Source organism: Poecilia latipinna, unplaced genomic scaffold (assembly GCF_001443285.1).
Source record: "Poecilia latipinna isolate Pla-1442-1.1 unplaced genomic scaffold, P_latipinna-1.0 Scaffold458, whole genome shotgun sequence".
Taxonomy (NCBI): Eukaryota; Metazoa; Chordata; class Actinopteri; order Cyprinodontiformes; family Poeciliidae; genus Poecilia; species Poecilia latipinna.
Window position 1 is genome coordinate 114,985 of NW_015113074.1, and position 22,097 is coordinate 137,081.

Here is a 22,097-nt window from a genome sequence, read left to right on the forward strand (position 1 = left end):
GAGGAAGAGAGAGAGTAAGAGAGAGAGGGAGAGGGGGAGAGAGAGGAAGAGGGAGAGAGAGAGGTAGAGGGAGAGAGAGAGACAGAGAGAGGGAGAGTGGTAGAGGGAGAGAGGGAGAGACAGAGAGACACAGAGAGAGGGAGAGACAGAGAGAGAGAGGGAAAGAGAGAGACAGAGAGAGAGAGGGAGAGAGACAGAGAGAGAGGGAGAGAGAGACAGAGAGAGAGAGAGAGAGAGACAGAGAGAGAGAGGGAGACAGAGAGAGAGAGGGAGACAGAGAGAGAGAGAGAGAGAGGGAGAGAGAGAGGCACAGAGAGAGGGAAAGAGAGAGACAGAGAGAGAGAGAGGGAGACAGAGAGAGAGGGAGAGAGAGAGGGAGAGAGAGAGGGAAAGAGGGAGACAGAGAGAGAGAGAGGAGAGCGAAAGAGCGAGGGAGGGAGGGAGGGAGAGAGGGAGAGAGACAGAGAGACAGAGAAAAGTTTACGGCAAAAAAAATCCACACCTGGGAATTTAAATACACACAGTGATGGTTTAAAGAAAGTACACCCATGTGATGATGAGGTTTTACTTATACAAACATAATCTGCTCCTAATCGGGTTGAAATCCAACTCCAACATAAAAAATGAATGTAAATGAGAAATATTCCATAAAAGGTTACTAACAAAAGTAACTGATACAGAGTTAACACCTTGTAACTCTTTTCCCAGGATGTAAAAAGAGTTACAGCTTGAGTGAATAAACGTTGGCGTTCCACAGGGCTCACTACTTGGATCCCTACTTATTTTAAAGTAATTAGTATAAATGTTGCACTCAAAACCCTTTAGGTTTTTGGAGAAAGAGTCAGCAAGTCTGGATTTTTTAGAAGTACCAAAGCAGAAAGGCTTTTCTTTCAGACGAGAAGATATCGGCATGATCGTAGCGAGATCTCGGGTCCAAAACCAAAAATTTCCAAGAAAGGCCGAGAGGCAACAGGTGGTTTGGTTCGTGAACGCGGTTTCGACTTCATTGTTTGACAAAATATATAAACTTTAACTCTTGCAAAAATATGAGCAGTAACTAAAATTCTCTTACAACTTAAATGAAAACCAAAGTTAACTTAATCTGATGCAGAAACACCTGCAGTTTATAAAGTTTCATAAGTTTTTTATTGAAAAAAACGGATTTGGAAACATTTTTCTTTTGCCTGATTTTGTTATTTTGGTCCTTAAATTACCAAAATTTCCACTTAACTTCACATTTTTGGTCTGTCTGATGGTGTACTTTTTAAATATTAAGTTTTTGATAATTTGATCAGTTACTCGTTACTTTTTTACTCGGACTTGGAAAAATTCATTTATGGCTACTTTATACTTTTACTTGAGAAGCAGTGCTACCGTTACTGGAGTACACCTTTTGGTTACTCTACCCACATCTGGTTCTAAACTAACAAGTACATTATAACTGTCCAAAGAAAAGCTACACTGACAAACCATTTACATAAATAAATGGCCACAACAAAGACTTTGGTTACATCAGATGTAACATCCAGGATGAAACTTTTGGAACAAATGTCGTTCAGACACATGAAACTAGAAAAAAGACGATTCTTTGGACAAAACCAAACACCTCATACCAAAAAGTCAGGCATGGTAGTTCAGCTACAAAACCAGCTCATCTCATAAATCATTGAGCGAACCATAAACTAAAAGTATTCATGTCTCAAATATGAGATAATTTGTTTCCCAGATGAAGATGGAGCCAAACCGCAGTTCTGGGCGTTTGGTTGTGGGCCGAGGTTAAGTAGAAAAACAAAAGGCGGTTGCATAAATAAAAAGGTGAAACGCTCTTAAAGGTCTGGATGTTTCATCCTCCAGACTGAGGATCTGAGGGACCATGTGGGTCGATGTGAACATCCAGACATTTAACAGGAATTAAACCAAACGGGCCATCTGCACATCTGTGAAGGCGCCGCTACTGCTGAATGAGGTAACACAGCAACATATGCTACCAGACAGTTAGCATTATTCCTCTCATTTCTGCACATTCACACCAAAGTTCAAGGTGTGGGGAACGGCTTAAAGTGTTATTTGGGTTTATTTTTATGACTTTTGGGTGGAAAATGGAATCAAACTTCACAATATATTAGAAATGTAGCTAAATTTCCAATAATTTCAATGTTCATCTTAAAAAATACTAAAGTGTGATCGTATAACGGTGTCAACCGTTTTGTAATTGCCTCTTTGTTTAAGGACTATGAGATTATGAAGTTTGGGAGTAAAACAGGCAAGATGTTTCACTGTTTCAGTTTTATTTGTTTTTAATGTGAAACTTCAAACTTATTTGAAATATTTCCTCTAGAAACTGGTGAAGTGAAAGTACCAAAACTACCAACTTCTGGAAGTAAATTCCACCTTCAGGGTTCATAAAGCTGCTCTAGAAATGAGGCACGGTATGCGAGACAAGTTGGATGAGATATGTAAACTCAATCAGAATCATTCTGTTAACTTTTGTTATGATTTTACAACAAAACACCACAAATGTCTGTTGATGCACATTTTACACAAACCATAAATTATGTTAGAAACACTTTGCTGCCATCTAGTGGTCAGGGTGATGCCCAATTGTACATGATCAGGCGAATTCACTTTCTTCAGATTTAGAACAATAAAAGCTCCAGATGATTTATTAAAAACTGTTAAATAGTTTAGCTTAACGGGCCTGCAATCTGTGGCTTTTATAGAAGCAAAAAATTTATATTTTAACATAAAATGGTAATACGAAATGGTAATGTATGGTATAAGCTAGTTCTTCTGTACACTTTTATGCACTGAAATATTTAAAACAGAAGAGCGTTGAATGTTTTTAAAAGTAATTTCATGTTTTTTAGCTTTGCTTCATATCTTGAATTGGTCTCCCTTTTCAACCTGCAGGTTTTTTTGACAAATGCTCTAAACTCTTAATCATCTTTTAAAATGATACATTAGATTTTACACATATTAAACAAAAAATACCTTCTTTTAGGTCCAAGACATTTAATTTTGAAGTAGTGGAGGAAAAAGTGTCTCTTTGAACTGAAAAGTTTGCTTTTTGTGGTATTACTATAGAGTTAATAAATAATTTTATACATTTATTTAACGGAGATAAATATGGATACAGTTAGCACATGTGGTGGTCTATAAATGATTTATTTAGTTCACTCTAAACAAAATGAATAGTTTAGAGTGAACTAAATCAGGTACAACTGTATATTTACAAAATACACCTATACAAAGACAGAAATGTAAACCTGATTCCTGGATAACAGCTGAAATAATCCAGGATTATGTTAGTTTTATATATATTTTAAGACGGAGAAATCAACCCCAGTCCATAATGTAGCATCAGTTCTTCATTAAATTGTTACGAATCGTTCCTGTCGTTGAAACGTTTTAACCCGGCGGCGGCAGAAGGAGCTGATGGCCTTCAGGTGGTTTTCCACCGAGTGTTTACATTACTGTGCGCAGCCACGGCTCGGCTCGGTGCGAGGCGTCATGCATGACGGCTGCCCACTGGTTTGTGTCGACTCGCTGAGGATCACCATTTGACTGTGCAGTTTTTCCAGTCACAACTCGTGACCATGCAAACTAAGTGCAAATTAGAGCTTCAGAGCCTTTTAACAAAGCCTGAGTTTGGCTGAGAGACAGAGAAGAAATGGGAAAGGAGCGATCTGCAACAAAACCCAAGAAAAACTAAGGATGTTTGAAAACAGAGATTTAAATCGTCATCCAACACAAAACTTCATTTTACTGCATAAAGACTAAATAAGTAAAGGTTTATCGCAAACGTTTGTTTTTATAATTTGAGTATTGGGGTATAAATGTACTGGGATGACTGGTTATGTAACTGGTCGACTTGTTTTGATGAAGCAAAACAAAAGTGGAAAAAGTTATAAGAATTTTTAATGAGATTTTCTGTGATGAACAAACAAAAAGAGGTTAAAAATTGTTTTTATGGATGAAATTTATGGAATATAAAAGGATGGATGAAATAAAACTGATGTTTAGACGGATGGATTATAACAGAAACATCAATTATTTTGTCAAACACATCAAAGAAGCAGCTTGGAATGTGGGTGTAGTGATGAACTCAGACCTGAACCTTCAGAGCCACATAAAGACAGTTACAAAGTCGGCCTTTTATCACCTGAAGATTTCCAGATAAAAATGATTAAAACTATCTATGTCTTTATCTCCAGTTGCATTGATTATAGCAATAGATCTGCTTAAAAGGTCAATAAGATGCGAAACGCTGGTTAAAACTAGGAAAATATAACATATAAACAACATTGAAAAAGAAACAATCTGACCAAGTATTTTTGTTCTAGTTTCTAGTGGAAATTATCTTAGTACACTTGAAATGACAAAACTAACTTGCAACCAACTTTTGACCAAGAAGTAGGAGCTTGTTTTACTCAATCATTTAATATTGATGAAAAAGTTCAATTGGATAAATTTATGACTGTTTTCCCATCTTATGAGTGCAAATAGCACTAGATAATAGAACTACCACTTTTTGACAAAAATTAATCATATTTCTTGCTGAAAGTTTACCTTTAAGTTAGTTTTCTCTTATTTCAAGTATGCTGAGATTTTTGTACTAGAAACTAGCAAAAACTTCTTGGTAAGATTTTATGTTTTTGCAGTGTAAAGTCCTTCCACTGGCTTCTGTTAGTTGGTAAACCACTCAATAGTTTAGCATCACAACATATTAAAGATCTGCTGATGTATAAAACTTCCAGACCTCTCAGGTCTTCTGGTTCTGGATCCTCAGAACCAGAACCAAACATGGAGAAGCAGCATTCAGCTTCTATGCACCACAAATCTGGAACAAACTTCCAGAAAACTACAAGTTCTTTAAATCTAGACTAAAAGCCACCTGTTTGGATGCTTTGACAATATAATGTTTAATAATTGGTCACTATTGTGTTTTTATTTTTGAACTGCTCTGCTGTTAAAATGCTAAAACACAAACAAACTTGACTGAAGTTATTAAGTAGTTTTCACCATTTTCTGCAGTCTGAACTCGCTGGAGGAAAACATCTTTAACTGATTTCCAACAAGCAGCCGTACAGAGCTTCACTTGTCTGCAACCTGTTCATGTATTCATAACTCAAGGGCCTCCTATGGTCTATATGCAACACAGTCAAAAAGCACAATTTACATATATTATGCATTCGACTTGTGGAGGGAAAGAAGATGAGTGTTCTTTCTGGTGCAACACTCTAATTTGTCATTATAGAAACAGAGAAAGAAAGTGCGTGATAACAGCGGTATCCCATTAAAAACAGAGGCTGGGAATAATAAAAACATACATGAACTCACACTGAAACACACACAATCTCTGTCAGCGAGGAAAGCCACACACTGCAGTTAAAATATGGAAATCACCAGCATTTTTTCCAGGGAGATGACTTGAGAATAACCCACTCAAGAGGGGGGGGGAAAGCTTTGGCCCAATTGCATTGTTTAACATGCAGCACAGGAGCAATCGACAGAAGAATAAGGCAGCAGCAGAAAACGCCAGGCTTGGTTTCAGAACGTGTCGGCCGTTGGAGCGAACTGCGGCTTCCCAGCTGTCTGAGGAAAAAGCTCCTTTGAGGAGCGTTTACTTTGCATGCTGAACAGTTATAACACGGTAACTCGCTCAACCCAACTGCAGATTTGGACCCGAATAAAAGTGTTCTGCCAAACAGCAGGAGGTGAAACAATTTACTTTGAGGAGTATTTTTACCCTGCTGTACTTTTTTATTGTTACATGAGTATTTCTGCTCTTGAGTAAAACTTCTGGATTTTCTGCCCAGTAACTGATCAACAATCATGTTTTAACCAAACATTCACCAGACAGACACACAACAACTTAGACGGCTACTTTTTACCTTTCCTCGAGTAAAAACATGTTGAAGTTTAGCCTCTTAAAGGAGCTCGACACACACGGTTTGCTTTAGCATTCAGCGCGAACGGAGGCCGTGAGACGACTCCACAACTCTATCACCTCGAGCGCCGCGCATCCGACAACAGGCCAGCAGCGTGGCTGCATAATGCTGCTGATGAAGGGATTTTCCTGCCATGCCAAAGGGCAAATAAAACCCTGAAGCCAGCGAACACAGAAGCTGCATACTGTTCTTTACTCTCCTCTTTAACCGCCTGACGCTTTTATCCCGAGATTAAGAGGTTTAGAGGGAACCGAGTAAAGAATGTAGTTCCCCTACAGCAACAAGCTGGATAGAGACTCTTTTCTCCTCGTCAACAGATATTGTATTGTTCAAAAAACAAGCAGCTGCAAGGAAGCAAAACGGAAAAAGGAGAGGCGGCGTGTTTTCAGACAATGATCTGAGGCAGCAAAGAATTTGGAAAATCAACAAGGGAGGATAACAGTTGATGTTATGATACTTTTTAGAAGTTATGTTCTGATCTTGCACACAATTTGTGTTGCAACAAGCAAGCTACTATGAGTTAGCATGCTAACTATGCTACACAGCTAGCCCGTTCTTCAGTATTACTATAGCTTAGCATGCTAGCAGCTTTATATGACCGTGTAGCTCAGATAAAAGACTTTAAAGTACATTTGTACTGTTGTTGTATTAACCTTAAAGACCACTCGGGTCTTCTGGTCCAGAACCGGACATGGAGAAGCCTGGATTTTATAAAACTATCAAGTTGTAACGGTTTAATATGAGACAGAATATTTTGAAAAAGGAAAAAAATTGAGCTGCCAACCGAAAACAACCAATCAGAGCCAGCAGGAGGGTTTTAGTGCTGTCAATCAAGCTTGTGAATGCGCTGCTGAATGTTCTAATGGTGGAGAAACAAATTACATTTAGAAGAAAACAGTTTATCCTTAACTAGCCTTAGCATTTGTGGCAGGCTATGAAGTAGAGAGCAAAGGGTGGAGGGAGTGAGCACAAGAGTGATTGACAGCGCTAAGACCTTCCTCTCGACTCTGATTGGTTGTTTTTGACAGAGTTGTATTTCTGAAGTACTGGGAGTTCGATTTTTTTCAGATTATTTGTCACAACGTAATGATAATTTTAATAAATACCAAAAGAAAACATTTTGGAGTAAGAAGTAGTAAGGAAGTCAAATAGAGGCTCTTTCTCCTTTTACTAGAAACTGTATTGTTTATCAAAACAAGCAGGTTTCAAGGACCAAGCAAAGGGAAGACGAGTCTCAGAGCCAGATAAGCAGCAGTTCAATCAGTGAGAACTGAATGATAAATGGTGAAACCGTTTCCATTTGTATTTGAAGATCAGCATCAGAAACTGTGAACCGATGACTCCCCAGCCCACCTGGCTGCTCTCAGCTCAATTTGTTTGCACTCATGTTTCCCTACAGTGCAGGCCTTGGTTAACGTTTAATTCTGCCCTGACAGATACAGGCAGGAGACTGTCAAAACGCGAGCCATCAAAGGCGGGAACCAGCCCAAACCGCGGCACATCGGCCAGAGACGGCACCGAATATCGGCCGGCTTCGGTGTCTTTAATGAGCTCTGAGCTGTCGGAGCGAATACAGTAGTGTCTCCTCACCTTCCTCTCCGTGGGATCCTGTCAGCCAGGAAAAGATCAGCAGCGGAAACACAGAAAAGAAGAAGTTCAATTCTTCTCAAAGTGCTCCTGATACTCGGGGAGGCTTTAAATAAAACATGGAAATGAATCCCGACACGATGCAGGGCGGTGTTTTCGATCAGAGACTTATACAAGGTAGGGCTGTTATACGGCGGGAGTAATGGTGTAGCCAGAACTGCACAGAGGGCCAATAAGACAATCAATGATGAATTACATGACACCGGGGCTAATGTCCTTGATTAGTCTTGCTATGCGAACAAATGAAGCGAGGCCCTTGACAATCACACTGGAGACAATGCGGCTCCAATAGGAGTTGATGTGTTAGGCCGTTCTGCAGCACATGAGCTCAAGTCTCATTATACAAACTCATGGTCAGGAGACGCGCAAATCCTTCAAAAGCATGTTTAAATCCTGATTGTGGCCTTGCAGGCTTATATAAACAGAATCATGTTTGACTATGGAACAAAAGAAGAACATTTCCTGGTCAAAAATGATGAATCTGGACAGGATTCATGAATAATAATAAAAAAACCAGCCATTAATTTATGAGTATCCCGTGTCAAAGAATATGGCCTCTTAATAAAGTAGATGAGACCAAATTCCACATCATTCTGTTGGATTAGATTCATTAATATTAGCCTGAATGGTTGTCTTAATCAGAGGCGGACCCACAAAAATGTACTCAAGTAAGAGTGACACAACTTCAACATATTTTTACTCAAGTAAAAGAAATTACTTAAATAAACGTTAAAATGTATCAACTTAAGCAAAATTACTATAGCATACTTCAAAATTTAATATGATCAATTATGTAGTTTCTAAATAAACACAAAAGTTATGAGCTAACTTTGCTAGTTCATGACGTAGTTAGCACGCTACAAACAGCATAATAATCAGCAGCTGAGCTAACATCCCTGCTAGTTTAAAACTGCATAAGCAGCACTAAAAGTTAGCATGCTAGTCCACAACGTAGTAAAAATGCTATTAACTAGCATGCTAACTTGCTTCACTTTGGCACTAATTACATAATTACTATGCAAAAACTTAGCATGCTAGCTCACAGCAAAGTAAGTCACAAATTAAAACTACAGACTTTAATAAATTCTTGATATATTAATTGATCAAGTTTAGAGGCAGGTAGCACTACTTCAGCAAATTTTTACTTTAAACAGAGCATCGTGTATTTTAAAGGCCATTTTATAGCACAATCAGGTAACTCTTCAGTCTGTATATAAAAAACAAGAAGTTTGATGCTTTGAAATTGGGTCTCTGTGTCTTTAAGAAGCTCCTACTCTTCTTCATGATGCCGTTTCAACTGTTTTTATCAGCGTTGGACTGAGAAGTAGTTGCACCAGATGTTTGCTAATTGCTGCTGCCGCTAGTCTGAAGGAGCCGAAAGGGAAAGCCACGGGGTGTAGCAAAAAAAGAAATATTTTCCCAGAAACCTACTCAAGTAAATGCAACTGAATAGATGTAATTAGTTACTACCCACTTCTGGTCTGGTCAGGTTTGTGTTTGACGTTTTATTTTGAAATTTAATGTCTTATTTTATGTTGTGGTGAGTCACTAGAAAAACACTCCCACTTCAACATATCGTCGCTTTTCTAAATTATTTTTCCAAAAGATGATTTAAGCAAAAAAATAAAAAAGAAAAAAAGAAAGAAAAACTGTGTGTGTGCATATATATATATATATATATATATATATATATATATGGATTTGTATTTTTTCCACTTTTATTTTTTTGTGTTTCACTGCTCAAGTCATCACTTTTTAACAAATATAGTTTTCTTTTATAAGAGTGCAGCCATTTGTTAGTCTAGGCTGCAAACTGTAATTAACACTTATTTGGCTAAACCTGGATTTCTTAAAATACAAAAGCAAACAAACGTGTCCTTCAAAGCTAATGTTTTGTTTGTTACATTTCAACGCACCTTTTTCAAAACAGCCTCATTTTTATATTCCAACCACTTCACATGCATAAAAATCTACTTTTATCTCTTCTGCCAACAGTCTGCACTCAATTACAGCGGCTCACAATTTAAAGCAGGTTAGAAATCCCAAAGCTCACACCGGGAACATCACGTGAAAAAGAGCACATCCTGCTGACAGGTGACTTGTAAATTAGCAGCCTTAAATTAGGTGGGAATACAAAGTCAAACAAAGCCCTTCAACTGGAGGCACTGCACCAAACAAGGGAGTGCTCCAAGAGATGATTTTAAATTAACTGACCTTTTAAAAAGGCATCGCTAATCTAGTCACATGAAACAGCAATTTATGAGGGGGGGAAGTGTTCATTTACTAGCAATGAGCATCTATCAATCTTGGTGACAGAGGAGTACACTGGGGAGAGGGAGGAAGACGGAGGAGAGCGGAGCTTTAGCTCCTGACACGCTAACGCTAATGTTTCATAAAAAGCTAAAGCCTGAGCACACAAACTGCATCAATCACAAGTGGCTGGAGGCCTCATTTAAGAGCAGAGAGAAATCAAAGTCGGACCTCTGCGCCCTCGGCGACTTGCACAGGCCAGCCACGACAAAGCCATTTGTGTTCACCTCCAGCTAATTAGTTGAGAGAAGAACAAATTGTACGTTTGATTAATGAAGTAGTCGCAGAAAGCAACTGATTCCAGTCCAACATGTCCCTCCCAAACACAATCTGGATTCTGCACACATGCATCTGCATACATATGCAGGGAGAGTACGAGGCGGCGGCACTACACGATTGAAATTGCTGGTGGATGTGTTTGTGAGCGCCGCGTAATTGTAGTTTTACTTGGGAGAGAACGAGATGTCATAAACGCCTAAAACCCGCCATCTATTCTCCTTAAGTGCTGGTTGATGAAAAGACAATAACAAGATGAAAAGCAGCCAGGGAGGGCAGCGGCTCATCAGGGACGCGTCAGACGCACTCCTTCAAATCTGAAGAGCGGCGATGAGTACATGAGAGTCCATCAGGGTGTGAAGAAACATGATCACACAGGAAAAAAAAGGCACAACACAAACTGTGCATCACTGACAGAAACATCCTGCAGGATGATTGATGTGCTCAATGGTGCTTAGCTTCCTGGTTCTCCGTTTCTGGCTCGGCCTCTCGCCCGAGCGCTGGGCCCCCCCTGCTAACACCCAACAGGGACAGTGCAGCGCCGTCAACACAGAGCGACTCAAACGAGACTCAGATAAACATTCAGGCCGTTTTCACACCTCAGTCCGGTAGAATCGGTTTGATTGGGAACCAAAACTGCAACATTTGTTACATTTTCAGCTGCTGTGGTTTTCTTTCACACTGCATCGAGTCAAACAAACCAAACCTTTGAAAAACCAGTTCCCCTCCTCACCTGTGGGGGCGCTGCAGCAAGAACCACTGAATGAAAAGACAAAACCTCTGAAGAAGACACTGAGCGCAACTTCCTATGTAAATAAAAACAGAGTGGAGCTCTATAGAATCCTAGCGGTTGTAGGATTTCTGAAAGATCACACATTTCTACCCGGCACTAGGCTACCATGTTTGATTTGGTTGTATTTACCCAGAATCCTCTGTGCTGTTGTCCACTTCCTGCTTTTGGAGCGGTCCCCAGTCCGCTTGGCGTTCACATATACATTCAAACCGCACCAGAGTTCACTTCAACCAAACTGAGACCGAAGTTTGTAGGTTGAACAGAGTTCGATTTGCATTCACACTTTCTCAAACAAATCGGACTGGAGTTCAATTGAAGTGGACTAAACAGTAAAACATTTAGTCCAAATTTTAACAGTTCTTTTTATATATAAATACAAATTAAAAGAAGTCACAGGTCTCCTTAGATTGGTTGTGAAACTGACGGCTACTGGAGATCCTTCCTGCCAACCAGAGCAAGTCTTTAAAAATTACTTGGATGATATTGTGATGTGTTATAACGGCATTTAATTTCCATTTGGGATAAATAAAGATTATTTGAATTTGAACATTCCCCGTCTATCAGTCAATGTGTAAGGATGAAGAGCATTAGCATGTAGCAATGGGATCCATCAGAACCAAGACAGCCACACTGAGAAAACATCTAAAGGAAAGAGTGTTTGTGTTGCTGAACAACTCACATTTTTCAAGCGCATCCATCGCAGCTCCCATTTCAGCCTGTTGGATGCTGGATTAGAGGGAGACAGAGACACACAGGCAGGGAAGGATTTTAGCATATTCAAAATGGGACTTTCTGAAATTCTGTCAAAGAAAAGAAAAACAGGCCCGGTGCTGAGAGGATTATCAGGAGGGCATTATTTTTATTCTTAGCGCGCCCTTCTGCCTGACAATCACAGGTACCGCAGAGCACCCACTCCGGAAAGCACCGGGCGCCGTTCGCGTCTGCAACTCGGCGCCGTCCTGCGTGTATTATGTTGATCGTAGCCTCAGCATCAGAGGTGGCTGGAAGCTTAAATCATGTAAATACGAAAACAGTGCGCGCTCTGAGATTCTGCAAAAGGGACAAACTTATCGCCAGCTTAGAGCAACAGAGACTGCTTTCAAGTGTGGATGGATGGATGAGTGTGTGTGTGTGTGAGAGAGAGGATGAGATGTTTGATGGATTTAGGTTTCATTTCTCGCAGGCTCAGCTGCGGCTTTATCGCCTTCAACCCTGAAAAGGCCGCCGTGTGGAGATTCACTTTCTCTGCATGAATACAGGAAGTGGAAACACACAACAACAACAACAACAACAAAACAGGTTGCACACTGCAAAAACAGAAAATATCACCAAGTATTTTTGGTCTAATTTGTACAACAAATATCTTAGTACACTTAAGATAAAACTACCTTGCAAGTAAACTTTCAGCAAGATCTAGAAACTTGTTTTAAGTCAATCATTAAAGGGGACCAATTATGCAAAATTCACATTTTGCACATTTTTATAATTTTATTTACAGCTTCTAAAAACAGCCTACGCACAAAAAAAGTCAGTTTTTGGCTATAAGTTAATATTACCAAGTAATATTGGTGTCTGGAAAATGAGCCGTTTCAAAACCTCTGGAAAGTAGCCTCACAAATCAGCAGGCAATGCACCGTTACCTAGCAACCACAGCAGAGTTCTGCCGTTACCTAGCAACCCAAGCTGAGCTCCAACACAATTGGTGAGCTGGTTTTACAATGGCTGCTGGAAAAGACAAGTGTTTTGTTGCTGACTTACCATCCAGAAACCACTTGCTGCATTCTAGTTTTTTGAGGAGGAGGCTCTACTAATGCTTTTCAAAGAGGTACGATTGTATAATTGCGTACCTGTGTGCAGCCACTTTCACGTGCGAGTGTAAATGTTGAGTTTTTGGACTCATTTGGATTTAAAGTGACAAGACGCCCTAAAACAGCTCATTATGAACTGAGCAAACTGAAATCTTATTACCCAAGAATGATTTTATACAAAAAACGTATTGAACATGTTTTATATAGACCACAGACCAATTCTCACCTGTTCACATTAGAATAGTAGGTCAACTTTAGTATAATCCTGCAGATTATTTCACTCATAGTAAGACATTTTCCCCATGCTGTCAGTGAAATAATCTACCAGTGAAACATGTTTTTAAAATCAACATTAAAAAATGATTGATTTAAACAAGCTCCACATTTGTTACTTATAAATTAGTTTTATTTCAAGTGTACCAATATGTTTCCACTTGAAACTAGACCAAAAATACCTGATAATATTTAGATTTTTTGCAGTGTAGACGGACGGTGAAAAGCACAAACGCTCTGCTTCGCCTCCTGCTGCGGCCGCAGGAATCCCGGGTGCAGCGTCGCCTTGCTGCATTCGCTTCTGAGCAGCAAAGTGATATTTTCATAACAAAATTTATGTCAAATCAATAATGAATTGATTCATTTTCATTGTGCATAATGTCTCTTTCACAATAGAGCTGAGCTTAATTGCTATAATAAACGGCATCAATACGGCGAAGCCATTATTCTCATCCCATTAGTAGTGCACTGAGAAGGAAAGCAGCCGGTTGTTGTTGTTGGATATTTTTATTCTTATCACAGTTTTCTAAATGTTTTTCATGTCAGAACTTTGTCACCTGTTAGTTTAAACCATCAAAACCAAAGTTTACTGCAAGTTTAAGACGATATTTATGGTCTACAGGAAGGATCAGGGTTTCGACAGTTTTCCAGAGTTTCCAGACGTCTATGAGTGTTTTAAAATATAAACATTCATGAACTTGTGAAAGGATTAAATGTGAAACCTTCAAACGAGAAGCAAGAAAGAAAAACACGATGAAGGAGAGATGGAAAAAGAAAAGGATACAAAGGAGGAAGGGAGCATGAAAAGAAGGAATAAATGTTTACAGGATGAAACTGGGATTAACTGGGAATGAAGGGATTTTTCTCACCTGGGGCCTTTGCCGCAGCCGATGCGTTCTCCTTTGAAGTAGACGGCGACCGTGTAGGTCCGGGCGTGCGACGGCCCGACCGTCTGCAGCGTCCTGCAAACAACAGGAACAAAAAACAAGCATGAGTCCAGGAAATCAATCTGAAGCAGAGAGAGATTCACTTTTCCCAACAAGCAAATGGTTTGAGCTGCCGACAGAAACGGAGAAAAGAAGCGACTCGTTAACAGATGATCCTCGTTTAGCAGAAAAGAAACAGCGACTCCGTTTCATTCCTGCAGGGACGGCAGCACAAACACACTGCGACTCGGCTGAATTATTCACAGCGTTTACTTATTTCAACGGCTCGATCCATTTTTAATGCCGTCTGTCAATTATGATGGCGGAATCAATAATGCAGCGAGAGCGAGGCGGATCGGAGCAGAACTTCCTGTTTAACAGGAAGTACTGACGGCCTGCTGTGATGGAGCGGATCAGCCTCTCCTCTGGTCCTCCGTCTGACTCCCGACCTTTGACCTCTGAGAGGAGAGTCAGCTGGAGGTCAGAGAACATCAACAGAATCAAGTTTTCCAGGAGATTTTTTAGAAAACTGAGAGGAAATTACAGAGATTAAAAGACTAAATAAACCACAGGAGAGGAAGCAAGGAAGGAAGGAAGGAAGGAAGGAAGGAAGGAAGGAAGGAAGGAAATCAAAAGGAAAAAGGAAGTAAAAAAGAAAATCAGAGAAAGATGAAAGAAAGAAAGTACAACAAGGCAGGAAGAGTAGGACAGAAGGAAGGAAAGGAGTAAAGGAAGAGAAAAATAAAATTATGTAAAGACAGAAGAAAGGAAGGAAGTAAAACAAGGATGGAAAGACTGAAGTAAAATAGGAAATTGAGGTAAAGACAGAATTAAATGGCGTAGAAGCAATAAGGAAGGAAAAAAATTAGGAAAAATTGAATAAATGAAGTAAAATAAGTCAAATAAGGAAGAAAGGAAAATAAAAAGCCTCATAAATCTTTGACTTGACTTCCATATTTTTCTAGGAAGTGAAGGAACGTCTTCACATCGACCTGCAGAGGTCAGGCCGCCTCAGCAGGAAGTCAGGATTACCCGACCGGCCCCTCGTCTCTGCGGAGCGGAGCTCGCTCCAGCTAAATCGGTGAAACTCCTCCCGCCGCGGCGCTCCGTTCGTTTCTGCTTGGCGTTCCCGCGGGCGACGGCGCGCTGACTGCGGCTGGAGAGACGCGCCGTGTCAGAAACCAACAGAAGCAGGAGGAAAAATAAAGCTGAAAAGACGCGCGGAAAAACACGGAGCGGGACAGAAGGAGCCGATTAAACACTGGACATCAACGCGAACTTCTGTCTCCATGCCGACCTCCCCTTTTCTCTCCAATAAAGGCCGTTTCTACGTCTCTATGGCAACGAACGCAGCATCGTGGCGGCCGTCCCAAGTCTTTTATCAAGCTCGACTTCTTGTTGAATGAGAGGTTTCGGCGGCCATGTTTATTTATCACGACAGCGACCTTCAAACCGGAGGTCAGAAACGTTCTGGGACCAGCAGCAAAGAAGGGACAGATTTTACTTTTCTAAACATTTACAGTGAGCAAAATAACAGGTTAAACAGCAGAGCTCTAATTTAAAGGGAAACCCAGAAATTTAAGATTTTTAATGACAGATGTCATAATTATGGGTTTTTTACTTTTGGACAGCTGATATGATGCGTAATTGAAAAACACTTTGTAACAGTTTATATCTCACTAAACAGCTTTGGCAGGTTTTACCAACTCAAATTTAAGACTTTTTAAGACCACTACAAATGAAATGTAAGACCTATGTTACAGCTGTAAATTATATATTTTATGATGCTGTCGCACTAAGCCTGGAGTTATAATATAAACCTGCACTTACCTGTGACAGACGCAAAAAAAACACACAAAAAAACTAGCAAGGCCACATTAGCAGCTAGTTAGCTAATATTGTGAAAAACTTTTTAAGTGCTGCACTACTTTAAGGAATGCTAAGGCTTAGATTTACATTTATCCAGAAATGCCACTAAAAACTGTTTTCAGAAACATATTAAATGTTTTAATTTAAGCTCTGATAAGAGTTTATTTTAAAAATGGTTCAAAATTCAACATATGAAAGATTTGATGGCTAATTTGGACACAATTTCTCCAAAACTCTTAGCTGAAATTAGCTTAGGAAAAGAGAAACGGGGCTTAAATTTATTCATTTCTTAAAAACTATTTAATTTAAAGTCATTTTATTAAAAACGACAATAGACAAAACGACAATAAATCAGTGACATAAAAATAAAATGCATTAAATTCTGAGTTGCTCGCAGCTAGCACTGGTTAGCATTTTTCAAAATGTGTTTATTCCATAGTGAATTGTGAGGGAACACGCTCAAACATTGTTTCTGCGAACAGTTTGACGGTAAGTGGCTCAGAATAGCATCACAGCTTGCCTCGAACAGCTCGTACGTTCGCGGCGCGGCCCTGACTTCTCTGAGCTCTTACTTGTACAGCGGGATGTCGGGCTCCTTGCCCTCCGTTCTCAGGGTCAAACAGCACTGCTGCAGCTGAGATTTGGGGTCGTTCCAGTCCTGGTTCAAAATAAACTCCTGCAACACACAAACCAGAGACAGGCGCACTCATTTCATTTCGATCTGTTTTTCTTTTAAAAGCCATTTCTTTGAGAGAATCAGTGTGCTGAAAGTTAGGACCCCTCTCCTTTGGCTCTTGCTTTTATTTCATTCCCGCCATCCCAGCGCTTTTTATAAAGCTCCCCCTTTTGGACTCACTTATTTGCTCGCTCTCAGACTGGCTCTCCGTCTGTGTCTTCACAGTGGGTACAAATCACAAGCTACTTAAGACAAAAGCCAATCCCCGGCCAGAAATAAAAAGTGTCTGGGAGTCTCCCAGGTGTGCAGCCCTGATACATTTTTCCTATCCAAGTGGGACTTCTAAAAGCCCTTCCATTAACAGGGAAGCAGCCTTGTCATAAAAAGGCAGACTTTGAATGCAGAACTGTCTGCTCCTATTAATTTTCTACAAAGAGTGCTTCTGCTGCTTGTGCTCCCTTGCTCTCGCTTTGCTCTCCATCTCTGCTGGTCTTGATTTTTTTTCCCTCCATCCAACTTTCCCCCATCTCTTTCTGCAAAAACATGGAAGCTTACCAAGTATTTTTGGTCTAGATTTTTGTGAAAATATCCCAGTACAGTTGAAGTAAGACAATAATTCCTTAAAGGTGACTTGGTGTGCTTCCTTGAACAGGTTAGGATAGGTCTGCAGGCGATGCAAAACATTTTTTGGCACAAAATCGTTCTTAGATAATCAAATTTTAGTCAGAATGAGATGTTTTAAAGTGTCCTGTCACTTTAAATCTAAATGAGCTGCTGCTGGCCACACCCAAAAACTCAACGTTTACTATGACATGTGGAAATGGTTGCAAACAGATGCACAATTATACAACCGTACATCTTTGAAAAGCAGAAGTGGAGGCTCCTGCACAAAAAACAAGAATGCAGCAAGTGGTTTCTGGATGGTAACAACAACAACACACTTGTCTTTTCCAGCAGCCATTGTACTGCGCATACAGAGGTTAAACCAGCTGAACAAATGTGCTGGAGCTCAGCTCTAGACTTTACTAGGCTGGACTTTGCTGGGGTTGCCAGGTAACGGGCAGAACTCAGCTGATTTGTGACGTTAAATTCGGAAAGTTTTTGAAACTGCTCATTTGCCAGACACCAAAAACGTGAACTTATTCATTGCCCAAAAAAGTTTTAAAAGCAGTTGAGACTAGGTCTGAAACGATTCCTCGAATGATTCGAGCACCTCAATTATTAAAATTCCTTGAGGAAAATTTATCAGCCTCGAAGCTTCGTTAAATTATCTTTTATTATGTAGCGCACCGTTTTCCGCCCGGATCATTACTTGATTCCTCGGATGATCGTAAAAGTATTCTATAGAGAACTCGATTACTAAAATATTATTTTACAACAGGCCTAGTTGAGACCCAAACGGAAATACAAACATGTGCAAGGTGTGAATTCTGCGCAAAAAGATCCCTTTATTTTTCATTGATAAAAAAATAATAGTTTCACTGGCAGATTATTTTAAGACATTTTCTCTTGTTATACATGAATCTGCCAGTGGAACTAGTACTTTGTAATCAATATTGAGGAATTATTGACTCAAAACAAGCTGATAAATCTTGCAGCAAAATTACTTGTGTTAGTTTTGTCCTTTTTCAAGTGTACCGTGACATTTGCAGTGGAAACTAAACTAAAAATACTTTTGTGTTTTTGCAGTGCTCCTGGGTGGTGGGAGGGTTCTACGCTCCTTCAGCGTGAAGCAGAGGAATTTTGATGTTTGGAAATGAGCACAAAGCCCACCTCTGCTGCAGAACAAGCCACTCCTGCTGCAAAATGCACTTGTGCAAGCCCCTCGATATGCATCATCACACGGCGCAGCACAAAGGAGGGAAAAAATACGGCAAGGTTGGCTCTCTATTTCCATCTAAATTGGATGAAGCAGCACAGTGTGCAACGCCGTCTTTCCACAAGGCTGTGTAAGGAGACGTGCTGGCTGTTTCACAACTTTTCCTCTTGGATGTGGAAATGAGGTGCTCTCTTGTAGCGACCATGACGCAAAGCTCAGCTCCTCCAGAGCTGAGGATTCTCCCTGGAGAGGCACACCAAGACAGCAATTAGCATGGCATATCAGACCGCTGCAGCAGCCTCACAAGGAGAGGTCCAGGCTGTGCGGGTTACTCGCTGTGTGTGTATGTGTGTGTGTGTCTGATAGTTCTGCAAGCAAGTGCGCAATCTGGGGTGTTTTCTCTCTAAATCTGGACTCGGGGCACTTGAGGATAAAAAGCCGATCTGGCCGCAGGAGTTCTGAAACACACTCGACTTCCTCTGCCGCACTCCTTAGATCAATAGCCAAACGCTGATGAGCAGCAACAACACCCCGACGCATGCATCTCTGCAGCGGCTGCGCTTCCCATTAAAAGTCGACTGGAATAGCAGGGCGAGCCGCCATTATGAGAGGCATTCGAGAGCCAAGCACCACTTCAGGGCCCCTGCATCGATCAGGGCCCGGCCATTAGCTCCCTCCTCATCATCATCATCTCCTCGGCGCTTTTCTCTCCTTAAGGTGCCCTGCTCGGCAGCGCATTGATCAGGCGCGGCCGCTGAATGGCCATCGATAGGTGCTCACCTTCAGCCGAGGGAAAAAGCAGACGTTCATGAAGGTGTGAACGTACTCCAGGTCTTTATCGATGTAGAGAGCCGCGATGAAAGCTGCAACAACAAAGAGAGCACTTATAAAAAAGCAATAGAAGAAGAAAAAAAGAAAGCACGGTAGCCGGTGAACAGTTAAGAACGTGTTCTTAACAAAAGTCTTCTAGTTCTACTTCTGAGGTAAATGAAAGCTAAAAACCCAGAAGGCGTTCAGCAGCAGACTGGAGTTTAACGTAAACATTTTGAAACAAGAACCAGGTGTTCACAGGATTTTTCCACCAAATTTAGCAAAGTAGCTGCAGTCAATTTTCAGACTTTTTAGGTCGCTTTCAATGCCACCCCGAATTAAATACACAAGAAAACTATAAAGAAAGGAGAGGCATATGTCCCTTAACTTAGTGCAAAGGTTAAAAGTTTTTATGCACAGAATGTATCCAGCCTCGTATGTTGAAAAGTTTGGCATCAGAAGTGACCCAGAGAGTTGTTTATACGAACAAATAAATCTGCACTGAACGGGTTCGACACACAGGAGGCTCAAACTGTTCCTGACAGAAAAGAGAAAAACTACAAAACAAGATAAAACAGTTTCCCTTTAACTTTACACTCATTTAAGATTTTTTTATCCTGGAAAATGCTGCAGAAAAACAATATATATATATATATATTTTTCTTTTCTTTTTTTTCCCTTCAATTTAACCAAATCTTACTAAGTATTTTTGTCCTGCTTCTAGTGCAAATATCCTGGACCACTTTAAGACAAAACTAACTTGCAAGTAACTTTTCCGCAACAAAAAGTTGAAAGTGAAATCATCTACATGTGGAACTAGCACTTTTTCCATAATATTAAGGAATTATTGACCTAAAATTAGCTCCCATTCCTTGTGGGAGTTTAACTTGCAAGATAGTTTTGTTTTATTTTAATTGTACTAAAATATTTCCTTCAGTAAACAGACAAAAATACTTGGTCAGATTGTGTGTTTTTGGTAATGTAATGCTAATTGTGGTGTTTTAATGCATATTAATATGTATTTGTGGTTTGAACCGTTAAAATAAGCAGCTGTACGTGTTTTATACAGGATCTAAAGTATTTGTGGATTTCAGTGATTTGTCTTGAATTTCTGTAAACTGACGGTTCTCTGTTTCCCTTCAACAATCCAACAATTATTGACTACTCTCCGCTGATCCATCCCATAAAATTCTATTAAAACACACTGAATCTTGCGGCTGTAACATGATAAAAGGTGGAAAGGTTCAGGGGGTGTTAAACTGCCAGGCAGCCCTCTTTAAGATGAAACTGTACGTCAAACTGCAGCGCTTCCAACCCAGCTGAAAAAGATTTCAAACGTAAGCAGAGGTCATGCGGTGTCATCTTCATCTCTCTGCGGTGCCTTTTGTTTTCCCATTTGCCGCCGCCGCCGCCGCATTCACTCATCTCAGCGGCTAAGACAGCAGGACACGAAGAAGGAATAATAGGTAATATTTCAGAGGGGCCAGTCAGGGGCCTGCTGCCGCCTCGGGGCGCGACTCTTCATATAGAGAAGAGCTGAAATCATTTCCAACGCTGCCCTTTCCACTTCCTCCCGTGTCATCAACTCTGCTCAAGCCCACAGAAAAATAAAATAAAATAAATAAATAAAAAATCTGAGCGATGATTTGAAAGGCAAATGATATGAATCACAGTTGGGTTTTTCATCATTCTGGAAGTGTTTATTCCCAACTTCCCATATGCCTCCGTCCCAGTTTGCTCTCTTTCTGTTGGCCTAACGCGGACGCGTCGGCTCCATCCCAATAAGAGACATATTTACTTGTGTTATTCATCTTTTAATCTGGACAGACGAACAGTCTTTTCACTCTGGGCTTCAACTCAAGTGTAGGTTTGGCAGAGATGAGAAGAAATCTTTTTGTCTTTATTGGGATATTGGTGTAAATAAAGCTCCATGTGGCCCAATCAGTTAAGATGTTTGAAAAGCTCTAAAATTAATTCATCTTTTACTGGAGAAGAATTAGCGAGAAAATTTAACAATTTCAGTCAATTTCTTCAAATATGGAAAAAACATCAGGTTAAAAAACAGGATTTTAAACGTCCAACCATTTAGTATTGATGTTTGCATACAATGGTGTTCAAAGTGGGGGTTGGGAGCCATTAGCGGCCCTTAGACTGATCTTTAGCGGCCCTCCTGACCATGAGATCAAATAAATTAAGACAAAACTACAACTTTTAAATTAAATTTTACGCATTAAAACGTTAAATGCAACAAAAAATTATAATTTGCCAGGCTTTCTGTTTTCTTTCTGTTGTCATGGTAACTAGAACCACATATACTCATTGGCCTGTAGGGTAAGGTACAGATCGGCGCACACAAATCTACTTTTAATTGCTGTAAACTACAAAAACACAAAATATTAAAAAGTATATTTGTCTTATTTTCTAGTGCAAATATTGTATTACACTTGAAATAAGACAAAACTAACAAGTAACTTTTTTTTGCAAGAAATAGGAGCTTATTCTTCGGTCAATAATTCCCTAAAGGTTCTAGTTCCACTAGCAGATTATTTCAGTTACTACAAGACATTTTTTCCATGTTATAAATAAATCAATTATTGACTTTAAACAAGCTCCTGCTACCTGCTGAAGTTACCTACATGTTAGTTTTGCCTTTTTTCAAGTGTAATAAAATATTTGCACAAGAAACTCGACAAAAACATTTGGTAAAATTTTGTGTTTTTGCAGTGCATTAAAACTCAGATAAAAATACAGCAAGTGTTTTCAAAATAAGACTAGCAGCTAACTTGTTTCAGATTTCTTCAATCAAGCTCAGAATATCAAGCAAACTGGTTGGATCTACGATCAGATTCCTACAAAACAATAAAATTAGATTATTTTATTTAATTAAAATAGCTTATTGTCTAGTAGCATAATAACTTATTTGGTGATTTTAGTTTTTA

The 22,097-nt window shown here is 39.9% G+C and overlaps 1 protein-coding gene across 1 annotated transcript in view; it reads right to left on the minus strand.

Annotated features, from left to right (window-relative positions):
• Positions 1-22,097, minus strand: part of drosha (drosha ribonuclease III) — a 138,795-nt gene that overhangs the window by 5,413 nt on the left and 111,285 nt on the right. The window contains exons 28-31 of the mRNA XM_015038954.1: positions 19,129-19,211; positions 16,426-16,529; positions 13,928-14,020; positions 11,657-11,703 (exon numbers count right to left, since the gene is read on the minus strand). Coding sequence (XP_014894440.1) covers positions 11,657-11,703; positions 13,928-14,020; positions 16,426-16,529; positions 19,129-19,211 — 327 coding nt within the window. The remainder of the gene's footprint in view (positions 1-11,656; positions 11,704-13,927; positions 14,021-16,425; positions 16,530-19,128; positions 19,212-22,097) is intronic.